Source organism: Myotis daubentonii, chromosome X (assembly GCF_963259705.1).
Source record: "Myotis daubentonii chromosome X, mMyoDau2.1, whole genome shotgun sequence".
Classification (NCBI taxonomy): Eukaryota; Metazoa; Chordata; class Mammalia; order Chiroptera; family Vespertilionidae; genus Myotis; species Myotis daubentonii.
Genome location: NC_081861.1, coordinates 94151916 through 94164538, shown reverse-complemented (window position 1 = coordinate 94164538; position 12623 = coordinate 94151916). Strand labels below are relative to the sequence as shown.

At 42.1% G+C, this 12623-nt stretch overlaps 1 protein-coding gene across 1 annotated transcript in view; it reads left to right on the top strand.

Moving 5' to 3' along the window:
• The first annotated feature begins 489 nt into the window (after positions 1-489).
• The window catches only part of AR (androgen receptor), a 294693-nt gene continuing 282559 nt past the window's right edge, over positions 490-12623 (top strand). Inside the window, exon 1 of the mRNA XM_059678799.1 lies at positions 490-3176. Within this exon, the coding sequence (XP_059534782.1) occupies positions 1645-3176 (1532 nt within the window). The 5' untranslated portion in view covers positions 490-1644. The remainder of the gene's footprint in view (positions 3177-12623) is intronic.

Sequence of the window (12623 nt, the reverse complement as noted above, 5' to 3'; positions counted from 1 at the left end):
AGTTTAAGGAGCTGACACTCCTATTGCCCCTCCCACATGCTTACTGTATCTGTTTTGTGAATGGATTTAGTTAAATGTTGGTAAATGTTGGCCCCTGGGAGTTCTGCTAACCCGATCCTCAAAATAAAGCTCCGGGTTAAAACTTCAGGCCTGGCACCTAAAACCTGGTCCGGGAAAGCAAGAGATTTTCAGGGAGCTAAGGTCTTCCTGGGCTAAAGCGACTCTCTCCTGCCTTCACCATGCTGCCCCAGCACTTGTTTCTCCAAAACCACTCAGCATTAGTGGGCGGGGAGGGGACGGGAGGGGAGAAAAGGAAAGGGGAGGGGAGAAAAGGAAAGGGGAGGGGAGAAAAGGAAAGGGGAGGGGAGAAAAGGAAAGGGGAGGGGAGAAAAGGAAAGGGGAGGAGAGAAAAGGGAAGGGGAGGGGAGGGAGAAAGGAGGTGGAAAGGCTTGGAGGCCGGCCTGGCGGGGGCGGGACCTAATTCGCAAACTGTTGCTTTGCTCTCCATGTCCCAGCGCCCCCTCTGAGATCCCAGGGAGCCACTGTGCTGGGAGAGCCAGAGGGTCCCGAGGAAGCCTGGAGGTAGAGGAGGCAGAAGAGGGAAAGTGACCAAGCTAGCCGCTCCAGTGAGGGACAGGAACCAAAGGGACGCCCCACGCCCCACGTCAGCCCCGGTTGGGCTCTGGAGACAGCCAACGCCTCTTGCTGTGCGGCGGCTTCGAAGCAGCCTCCCGGAGCTACCCTTTTCTCTTTGGTGAAGTTTTTAAAAGCTGCTAGAGATTCGGATGAAGTGAGGAAATTACGGGGTAGGGCTTACGGTTGCCTTTGTCTTTCTCCTTTCCACCCCTTCACCCTTTTCTGGGTTTCCTCTCTTGCTGCTGCCTCTGCCTGCTCCCCTCTGCCCGCTCCCCCACTTCGGTTGGCCCAGCCCGGCCAGCCCGAGTTTGCAGAGAGGTAACTCCCTTTGGCTGTGAGCAGACGAGCTAGCTCTGCGCTGCAAAGAGGGCTCTGGCGAGTCAGGCAATTTCAGAGACTCTACTGCACTGCATCCAGGACCTGGCTACTTAGGCGGCACTCGGGGTGAGCCCCCATTTGCCCCCAACATCCTCTCCACCTCGCCCTGCATGCCCTCCCCTCCCATTCAGTTTTCAGGACCAAAGATCAAAGGATGAAAAGACAATCAGGTCTTCAGTAGCCCAAAACAAAAACAAACAAAAAACATTCAAACCTGAACAAAACCAAAGGGGTGGGGGGGAGGGAAAACCCACCCTGGTCCCTATTTGCACCTGCTTCAGTGGACATTTAATCTGGAAGACGGAGTGTCCTCTTCTCGTCTCTTCTCTCGCTCTCCTTCTCGCTCTCCTTTCAAGATTTGAGTATTTTTTGAATCTATCCTCCAAGTATTCAGGAATAGACTGTGAGCCTACCAGGGCAGACCTTGTCCAACGCGTGTTTTCACTGAACAAGACTTTGAAGCTGTCAGGGAGATTTTGTGTGATCATTCCTGCAAGTTTCTTTCCCAGGAGCTTCCCGCAGGTGGGCAGCTAGCTGCAGTGACTACCGCATCACAGCCTGTTGAACTCTTCTCAGCAAGAGAAAGGGAAACGGCAAGGAATTAGGTGGAAAATTCAACCAAGCTCAAGGATGGAGGTGCAGTTAGGGTTGGGGAGACTCTACCCACGGCCACCGTCTAAGACCTATCGAGGGGCTTTCCAGAACCTGTTCCAGAGTGTGCGCGAAGTGATCCAGACCCCGGGCTCCCGGCACCCTGAGGCCGTGAGTGCAGCACCTCCAGGCGCCCAGTTGCAGCAGCAGCAGACCAGTCCCCGGCAGCAGCAGCAGCAGGGCGAGGATGGATCTCCCCAAGCCCAGAGCAGAGGCCCTCCAAGCTACCTGGCCCTGGAGGAGGAACAACAGCCTTCACAACAGCAGTCAGCCCTGGCGGGCCACCCCGAGAGCAGCTGCATCCCGGAGCCTGGAGTCCCCTCAGCTGCAGGCAAGGGGCTGCAGAGGCAGCCGCCAGCACCTACAGAGGAGGATGACTCAGCTGCCCCATCCACGTTGTCCCTGCTGGGCCCCACTTTCCCGTGCTTAAGCAGCTGCTCCGCCGATCTTAAAGACATCCTGAGTGAGGCCGGCACCATGCAACTCCTTCAGCAGCAGCAGCAGCAGCAGCAGCAGCAGCAGCAGCAGCAGGAGGTGGTATCTGAAGGCAGCAGCAGTGGGAGAGCCAGGGAAGCCGCTGGGGCTCCAACCTCCTCCAAGGACAGTTACCTAGGGGACAGTTCTACCATCTCGGACAGCGCCAAGGAGTTGTGTAAGGCAGTGTCGGTATCCATGGGCTTGGGTGTGGAGGCATTGGAGCATCTGAGTCCTGGGGAACAGCTTCGAGGGGATTGCATGTATGCTTCTCTCCTGGGAGGTCCACCCTCTGTGCGTCCCACTCCTTGCGCCCAGCTGGCAGAATGCAAAGGTTCTCTGCTGGATGACTGCCCAGGCAAGGGCACTGAAGAGACTTCTGAGTATTCCCCATTCAAGGCAGTTTACCCCAAAGGGCTGGAAGGCGAGAATCTGGGCTGTTCTGGCAGCGGTGAAACGGGAGTCTCTGGAACACTTGAGCTACCATCCACCCTGTCTCTCTACAAGTCTGGAGCACTGGAAGAAGCAACGACTTATCAGAGTCGCGAATACTACAACTTTCCAATAGCCCTGGCCGGACCTCCGCCTCCTCTGCCTGCTCCCCATACTCAAGCCCGCATCAAGCTGGAGAACTCGCTGGACTATGGCAGTGCCTGGGCAGCCGCAGCAGCGGCACAGTGCCGCTATGGGGACCTGGCGAGCCTGCACGGCGGGGGTGCAGCGGGATCCAGCTCAGGCTCACCCTCAGCCGCTACCTCCTCTTCCTGGCACACTCTCTTCACAGCGGATGAAAGCCAGTTGTATGGGCCCTGTGGCGGAGGTGGTGGCGGCAGCACAGGCGAGGCAGGGGCTGTAGCCCCCTATGGCTACTCTCGGCCACCTCAGGGGCTATCCGGCCAGGAAGGCGAATTCCCCCCATCTGATGCGTGGTATCCTGGAGGCATGGTGAGCAGAGTTCCCTATTCAAGTCCTAGTTGTGTCAAAAGCGAGATGAACCCCTGGATGGAGAGCTACTCTGGATCTTATGGGGACATGCGGTAAGTTTCTCCATTTAGAAATGTCTTTCAGCCTTGAGTCAGTATGCGTTCTGGGGTATATATTCTCCTCCTCGCGTGAACATTCTACCGCTGAGAGAGCCCTAGAAGATTCCATAGAGAGGGCTGCCCTAAATGGGGAGCTTTACCTGGACTCTAGGCCTACCTAAGATTTTACCTTAATGCTCTGAGCCCCCACTGTGAGCCCCAATCACTGCCTTTAAGTCCCTGGGTGCTGGTTCCTGCCCTTCCAAATTCCATAACAATTCTCTACTGCCAGCCTCCTAAAATCCTTGCTGCCTCCCCAGGGCTCCAAACTTGAATCCAGTTGCAAGGGCCACCACCAGAAATAAAGCCCTAAGCCCTACACTAATTTTTCTCCTCCACTCCCCCAAATCTGTGAACATGGACAAAATATGGGAAGTTTCTCCTCTTAGAGTCTGTTGCAGTTTGCCCTCCAGCCTGTGGCAGTCCTGGCAGGTTAGAGGAAAAATGACTGGCCCAAGCTTTTCTCAGCCCGCCTCCTTCAAAGACATAAAATGGAGTGTGAGATTAGGGGGAACAAGATGGTCTCTGAATTCTAAAAACTCTATGAAGAAGGGGCGAAGTTCCTTCCCTGGCAACAATTAAGGACAAGCCCTAGGAATGGAGGTCAGCACAGAGAATCTAACTAGGCAGGATTAGAGAGCAGGCAAAGGTAGAGGAAAACTAAAGGACAACTTTCTTAGTGAACACTGGGCAGGATTTGCCCTCACAGGTTAACTATGTTGGAAGTAACTGCTTGTTTTTGGGTTTTTTTTTCTTGTGGATTATAACGGACCCACAGTCCTCTACTTCAGGTTTGCATCAGATCTATAAAGAGGAGAATGTTCTTTTAGAAAATAATTTAACCACACTTGCGTCTGATTTATAAGTGTTGGGGAAAGTTTTAAAGGATTTCCGTGTACTCAGAAATCTGCTTTTAGGCTCTTCAATATATTCCTTCATTTTAGGAACATTTTCAAATATGAGCTGTTACCTCTAACAAACTGAATAAGAACTGTTAGGGACCTGTGAGTTATAATCTTGCCCAAAAATTTTAATTAGAAAATGAGAAAAGTGGCAGTCAATTTCATCTTGCTTATTATAACTTCTTCCTTACCGAAGTTGTTTAACTTTTTGCAGACCATGTTGATGATTTTTGCCTCAGAAAATGGAGATATTAGTATATCCTGGTGAGGGAGGGGATATAGTGACTGGAGAACTAACTCCTCAGGTTTGTTGGGTACTGATATCCCCCATGGACTTGTTGTGTATTGTTCTGCATTTTCTATAGCTGTGACTATATCTGTTACAAAATTTCTTTGGCAACTAAAAGTCAACAATTTGCCTTCTTTCACTGATGCTTTTGTTCTTGGAAGGTTGATAGTATTGTGTTAGGAAAGAGAGGGGAGGATAGAATTTCATAAAATATTTTTTGGGCTATTGAAGAAACAGCTTCTTACCAGGCTTTACGTGCCATTAGCGATTTTTAAGGTTTGGCTTACAGGATTTTTTAAAGGGTTTATTTATAGTGTCAAAGTCTTTTCTTGTTAATTGGGGGGATTTTGTTTGTTTTTATTTTTGTGAGGTGGTTATACTATGGCATAAAAGTTATTTTCCATTTTATAAGAACAGATTTACTTGGTAGGGTTAACTTGATTATGAAGGGCTGTAGCTAGTCAGCGAGCCCTCTTCTTCTATGAACTTTTCTGGGGGCAGAGGATATCAAAGGTGCTTCTTGACCTACTATTGTGCTAAACCCAGTCACTGGAACCTTCCCTCTTTTGCATGCCTCCTCTAACTAACTCAGTTAACAGGGAGTAAATGAGTGATTCCACATATTTGTTAAGGAATAGGTATCTTCCAAGAAATAACCTGAAATTTTCAGGAAGTGGTTATCCAGAGCAAAACGTTTTTACAGGTGTGCAATAAGGTAGGTGATTTTATCCCAGGCCTTAATAGAAAAACCTCTCTATTAGAAAGACCTGCTTAAAATAATGACCTGAACTAATGAAAATTTTTCAGTATCTAAACAAAGTACAAAATTATTGAATCTTTCCTGGTTTCTGGTTGCTGCACTGGATTGGGAGTCTAGTGCAAAGGAAAACTGCTGTTTCTGTCCTGTGGGTTGACAAAGAATTTTCATTTCTAAAATATAGAAAATTCTTGATTCAGTTTTTTTAAAAATACCAATTTCATCAGAATGCAACCAATCCCAATCTAAAAATAGACATTTTCTTACTTTTTCTTTATTCCCCTCACTTTGTAGAGTCATAATTTGGTAAAAGGCAAGGGTCTGGGGTTTTTGTTTTGTTTTGTTTGTTTGTTTGTTTTGTTTTGTTTTTAAAGCCAAACCCAGAGCTTCCACCTTCTCTGCATTGCATGTATTATAGACCAATTTCGAGTTAAAAATCTCAAAATTCTAGAGGCCTCCAATAACCTATTGGATTTCTCCCTTTTCCAATTGTGTTTGTGTGTTCATATACATTAGTTAATTGTAAGGGTGGAAATTTTTAAAACTTTAGTAACTTCTGGAATAACTATGTTTTTATATATCTACAGTGTTTCTGGGGGGAGAAGAGAGGCTGAAGGTGGTCTTTATTTTCTTATTAAATTTACCATGTGGTTTGAACAGAAGGAATCATAAAAAAGTGATGCAGCTTGTGTGCAACCCTGGTGATATTTTATGGAACTGTCTTCTTTCAGAGATCAAACAAGACTACAACTTTGTTAATTGGCCAATGTCCCATTTGACAAAAGTAGGGCCCTTTATATTCTGGAAAATAGCATAATATGACAAATATTTATTCTTGGGAGATAAGGCTTAGGGGAGCCTGTCCAGGAATTAGAGTTGAGGTTTAGATAAATTGTCCAGATGCAAAAAGAAACTTTAAATTTTCTCTTGGTATTTGGTTCTTGTCTTCATAATAACTAATATTTTAGTGGTGCTTCAAGATTGGCAAATCCTGTCATGCTCTATTAGTTATTTCAAAATAAGTCATTTTATTAACTCTCCTTTCCATCTCCTTCCCCTCCTCAGTTATCAAGCAGATTTTTATGACTGTCTTTCATGGAGCAGTTTGTCTGTTTTGTACAGCAGAATTTTGCTTGGGGATCACGATAGATTGACACTTTTTGTCCGGAGGCCTTGAACCAGTATCTTGGGGGGAAAATCCTTTATCCATGGTCAGCAAATCACTGGTGAGTTCTGTCTGGGCACCAGTAATCAGAACCCAAGGACGAAATAGCCACACTGGCTGGTACCCGATTTTGAAATATGTGCAAAATGTAGCGATGGAAGGTTCCTTTTGGTTGTCCACAGAGTATCTGGCTCAGTTCGGCCAAACATTAACATAAGTGAGAGATATTTTCAAAGAACATTACAGCCTTCCAATTGCAGGGTCACTTTGTGGTGCCTTCTTGCCAGTGCTAATTTTACCTCATTAGCCATATATTCTTTCAGCTGTAAACTTTAATATAATGTATTGAATTTGCTGGAGCATTTAATTTTGTTTTTTAAAGGTTCCTTTCCTCCCTGTAGTAATTTTATCATATAGTATACATATACTAACTTAAAACAAGTCATTCTTTGGCCTCCTTACTTTTACTTCTACTGTGGCTGTTCTTGGTGGAGTTAGGGGCATAGACAATTTTATTATTTTTTATGGTGCTATGGGTTTCATTCGGACTCTACTCAAGAGGGAACTTAAAGCTGTTGGATGTAGCAAGTAAGGGGCTTATTTTATACCCAAATCAGAAAACATGATTCTGAAACATAAAAAGGAAACAAAAATCAAGTTTTGTGAGTTTGATAGGAGAGGAAGAAGGAAAACTCTCTCCATCCCCTACCTAATTCCACCATTTTCTCTTAGTTTGCAGCTTCCTCAAGTGCTGCCTATATCCCTGATTTTCTTTCTTTCTACTCCTTTCTTGCTTTTGACATTGAAATATACGTCCTACTTTTCAGATTATTTTTCTCATTATTCCTATAGATTGCTCCTAAATAATTTTTTTTAATTTAAGAGTAACGCATCAGATCAACCTCAACTCCTCTCTTTTAAGATTAGACGACTTAAAGTAATAGCAAAATGAATAGCTGGGCTCTTTTATCTTAAAACCTGATTCAACAGTTGCTGAGGGAGTTGAACTAGATAGCTTGAGGTGAGGACTTGGCAATTTATTGAGGTATTTTGCTGGCTACTGTCTCTGAATCTCTCTCGCTCTCTATTGATCTTTGTTTTTCTGTGTCTACTGGTAATTTTGGTAACCTTTTCTCAAAGCCTGAGAAGAAATGGGCCCTCTCCCTTCCGAGGCTGCTCTGCCTGGATCAAATCACCAAAGTTCTGTCACAAGCAGTACCTAATGTGCATATGAGGATGCTTGTTATACGTGACTGGCTGGGCTTATATTTAGAATTATAAATTAATAATTTGAAAACAAAGAAAGATATTAAAATAAAGTATAGTACCTCAGACTTCCTTTGTCAGCATTCTCTCAAGTTTTGAGATGTTGAATTCAGAGTAAGTTATTCTCATCCTAAACTCAAATCTGACTCTTGTCATTGCTTGTAAAGTTATATGCAGAATTATGAAAGCTCATATTTATATTGCACTCTTTTCAAAGGAAAGACCCAATGGCTTCCAATTTATTCACTAGCACTCATGTATATTTGAGTAGGCCAGGAGGTGCTTAGTGAACACCACCTTGCCAGTTGAAGAAATAGAAATAGTTGCATTTTCTATAACATTGTGTACCATGTGGGTAAAGCTCTGTAGAGCAGCATTTCAGCTTTTTTCTTGAAGCTTCTCACCTGACAAATACTTTTTTAGATTGTTGCTTAGTAAGGATACTTTCAATGGCTGCTGCATAGCGATGATAGACTGAATTATGCATAATTCCCTGCACACTCATGGGTGTTGCCACCTCTTCTCTCTCACACCAATTCCTGCTGCCAACTTGTTAGCCACAGCAGGGTTGAGAGTGGCTAATCTAGAGAAGCTTATAACTCCAAAGTGCTGATTACTTGAGAATGCTGCCAATTTAAATCATGCAGCATCTGAGTTCTATTTTTTAATAACAGCTTTTTTGAGACATAATTCACAATGTATATAATCCAGCCATTAAAAGTTCAAAGATTTTTAGTATATTCAGAATTAGGTGACCATCACCACAGTCAATTTTAGAACATTTTAATCACTTAGCAGTCAACTCCCCTTCCCCAATTCTGAGCAGTTCCCAACTACAGACCTACTTTTGGTCTCTATGGATTTGCTTATTCTAACATTTCATATAAATGGAATTATACAGTGATCTTTTGTGACTGGCTTCTTTCATGTACATGAATAATAATTTTAGTGTTCATCCATATTGAGGCACATATCAGTATTTAATTATTTTTAATAACCAAATAATGCTCCATTATATGGATGTACCACACTTCATCTATCCATTCATCAATTGATAGACATTTGAGTTGTTTCTACCTTTTGGCTATTATCAATAATACTGAAATGAACAGTCATGTACAAGAGCTTTTTTTGTGAACATATGTTTTCAGTACTTTCTGTTACATACCTAGGAGTGGAGTTTCTGGGTCATATAATAACTCTTTTGAGGAACTTTGAAACTGATTTCATAAATAGCTGCACCATTTTATAATACCACCAGCAATATAGGAAGGTTCCAATTTCTCTATATCCTATTAATACTGTCTTTTTAATTATAACTATCCCAGTGGGTGGGATATGGTTTCTCAAAGTGGTTTTGATTTGTATATCCTTTTAAAATTGTTTAAATCATTTCTATACAAAAAACTGACCGAAGAGATAAGAAAGGCAAACAAGGCCAAAGAAATAACTAGCTATGTTTGGCTTATGTTTAGCTTTATGTAAACAGCTCGAGTCATAATTTTGTTTTTATATGTTGTCTTTTGGATAAAGTAAATGCCGCCACACCTTCTGGTGTGTATTTCTAGATGAGGAAATGGTTCATTTACTTTCAAATAGTTTGGGCTTCTTTTTGGGACTTCATTCCATAACCATGAAGCAGAGATAAAATTCACCAATAAAGGAACTGTACTCTGGCCTCATTAACACTTTAGGCTAAGGGCATATCTAATCAGCTATAGCTATTGTGTCCTGATAATGGTAAGTGAACTGTAGGCCACTGAACAAAATATCATACTGTGATGTAGCTGTCTTTAGAGATGACCCTAATAAAGTTATTTTTAAAAACATACCCATCAATCTACTACTTTTCATTAAGCAACTGCTATCTGTGTGCTAGGAGGAGATCAGGGTGAAGGGGACATGATTCAAAAAAACCTTGAGGTCACTGCCCTCAATGAGCTTATAGTTATTCATGGTATGGATTTTTAAAATGTATGCCTTCCAAAAAGAAATTGATCAAAGTAGGCTGGAGTGGCTGAAGTGTATCTGCCTTTTATCCTTTATGGATTAGGTGGGGACATGATTAAACTCAAGCAATAGATTATAGGTCTTGATGGATATTTCAAATACCAGAAGGAGGTACTGCGGGAAAGACAGTGAAGAGTGAGGCAGATTAGTAGTTTGGAATCTATTTCTGCTTTTTTTTCACAGTGTCACCCCAGTCAAGTTAGTTACTACTTTCTTCCTCAGTTCCTTTGGCCATATCTTTGCTTTTGTTAGAAACATATTTTGAAGTATTTGACTATCAATATCTGCAATATATGAGGAATTAATTAAATTAAGGGGATTGATGGGTCTAAGTTTGGCTTGAAAGCCAATGAAGATGCCCAGTGTGGTGGTCAGATCAAGAATTACTCAAGGTTTCCTTTAAACATGATGGCTTTCTTTGAGATTCTGTATAAATGGGGTTTCAGGCTGTTGGTTAAGTGACTGAAGTGACAAGACAAATCAAACAATTCTTGGGGTAAGAGACACATGAAACCTTTTTTTAAAAAAATAAAATTAGACGATATAGCTTTTTTTTTTTTTTAATGACTTACCCTCTAATCATGGGCTATTTTCTACAGATTGAATTCTCTTCTTTGCTTATAGAACTGTAATCCCACTATCTGTCCACTAGGGGGACTGCAAGCGTCCTGCAGCAGAATTTTCTTGGGAATGGTTGGCCTCTTTTGGTGGATTCAAGACATCACCGGCTAACTTGAGCCAGAACTTATGTATTTAGTACTAAGGCAATAAATAAGCTACTGTAGTACTTACTATTTTATCTGAGATGTTCTTTTGCAAAGTGAAAACCTTTTTAGTAACACTGTCTGACTTATTGATACCTTTTCCAAATGTGGTGCAGGGAACAGTGACATTAGACATATTCCAGTAGCACTTTACAGTTTACAGAGCAGTTTCATATTCTGTTATTGTATTTAATCCTCATTTTATACCTTATACAAGTATCCAGGTTTCATGGTATTATAATATTCTTCATACTATTATAATGCTTTTATTCCCATTGTAAATATTATGTTCAGAGAAAGTAGGTAACATGTCTAAAGTCAAACAGCTTCAAAGTGGCTGAGATGGGATTTCAGCCCCACTCTCTTCCTTAAATCAAGTGTTCCTATTTCTTTTATCACACAACCCTCTCACCTCATAGATTAAAAATAAGGAGATTATGAGAGACAAAGAACCTTAACTGGTATCAATAATAAAAACTAGTGAAGATCTTAAGGATTCAGGGTGGTTCTCTTTTTCACTAACCAGACTGATAGATTGGGTTGTATGGAAGTTCTGGGTATCAGTAACCTTGCCATACTACTTTATAGCCTGTGCTTGTTCAACAAATATTTACTGAGTATTATATGCCAAATTTATACTAGGTACTGGTGACAAGGCAATCAATAAGGCAGACAAAAATTCCTCCCCTTGTGGAGTCTACAGTTTAGTGAGAAGAGGCTTGTAGATATGTCAAAGAGTGATATGTGTCATGAAGAGTAACAACACAGTGTGGGGGATACAGATTGATAGTGTGAGGGACCAGTTCATTCATTCACTCATTCATTCACTCATTCATTCATTTATAATTGATGTCCTCCATTCCCCCCCCCCCTTTTCACCTCTCCACTCAGTCCTCCTGGACCATTTTATATTTGTCTGTCATGGAATGCCTTACTGAGAAGGTGATATTTGAGCAGAGATCTGAAGGAAGTGAACTATAGGGATATCTGGGGTTACAATATTCCAGATACAGGTAACCACAGGTACAAAAGGTCTGAGGAAGGAGCAAACTTGGTGTGACGAAGGACATACCGCAGAGAGACTTCTAAGGCTGCTTTAAGTAACTGGAGAATTATAAAAGAAATCAGAGTTCATGAAAGGCATCATAGGTTTTTGTTAGGGCTTTGCTTTTTTTTATTTTGATATGGGGAGCCATTGGAAAGTTTTGAGCAGAGAAGTAACGTGATCCAACATATTTTTAGCAGGATCCTTCTTTTTCATATTATATACCACTGTTTGATTTTTTTATACATTTGTTGGTTTACTTATTGTCTGTGTGGAGAAGAGGCTGCAGGAACAAGAGGAAAGCAAGGAGATGAGGCTACTGTAGTGATCCAGGTGAGAAATGATGGCAGCTTAGACCAGGGTGGTCTTGTTGGAGGAGATGAGAAGTGGCTGGATTGTGGATGTGTTTGCTGGTAGAGGTGACAACATTTACTTACAGATTAGATACTTGTGAGAAAAAGAGAGGAGCCAAGGCTGATTGTTAAACTTCTGATCTGAGCAATTTAAAAAGTGTAATTACCATTTACTGAAATGGTGAAGATTGTAGGCAGAGCAAATATGTATGTGGGTGGTTATGAATCAAGAGTTTGGTTTTGGATGTATAAAGTTTGAGTTATCTGGTGAACATCCTGATAGCTTATTTTAAGTTTTCATGCAGTGCCCACAGCTTTCCTCTTCTTCAAGATGATTAAAATGGACCTTAGATATCACCTAGGTCTTTGGCACCTTCTTCCCCTTCTCCTTTTACTTTATAGCATGTAGAGATGGGTAGCATCTTGTCCATGGTAAAACAAGTTGGCAACAGAATTAAAGCACAAACTCAGTTCTCCTGGATTCCAACTTGGTGCTTTTTTTTTTTTTCTTCAGTGTTATTCACTTAGGGAAAAGAGTTAGTTTTCTTCTTGCCCAAACCTTAAACCAGGTAATTAAACTAAAGAGTGAATAAAAGAGCTAGAGTAACACACAAATTGACTATTGTCTCCAATAAACCACAATATTATTATTATGTTTTTACTGAACTGCATACAAAAATAATGTATCCTTGAAAAACATAGTAAGCAGATCAAAACTAGAACCTACTGAGAATCTTAACAGAAATGTCCTGAGATTGTAGGATACTAGAGTTCATGGAATCTGAGAATTCATCTTGTCCAGTTAGATCGTTCTATGGCTGAAGTGCCTTAAGCACAGAGATGGAAAGGAA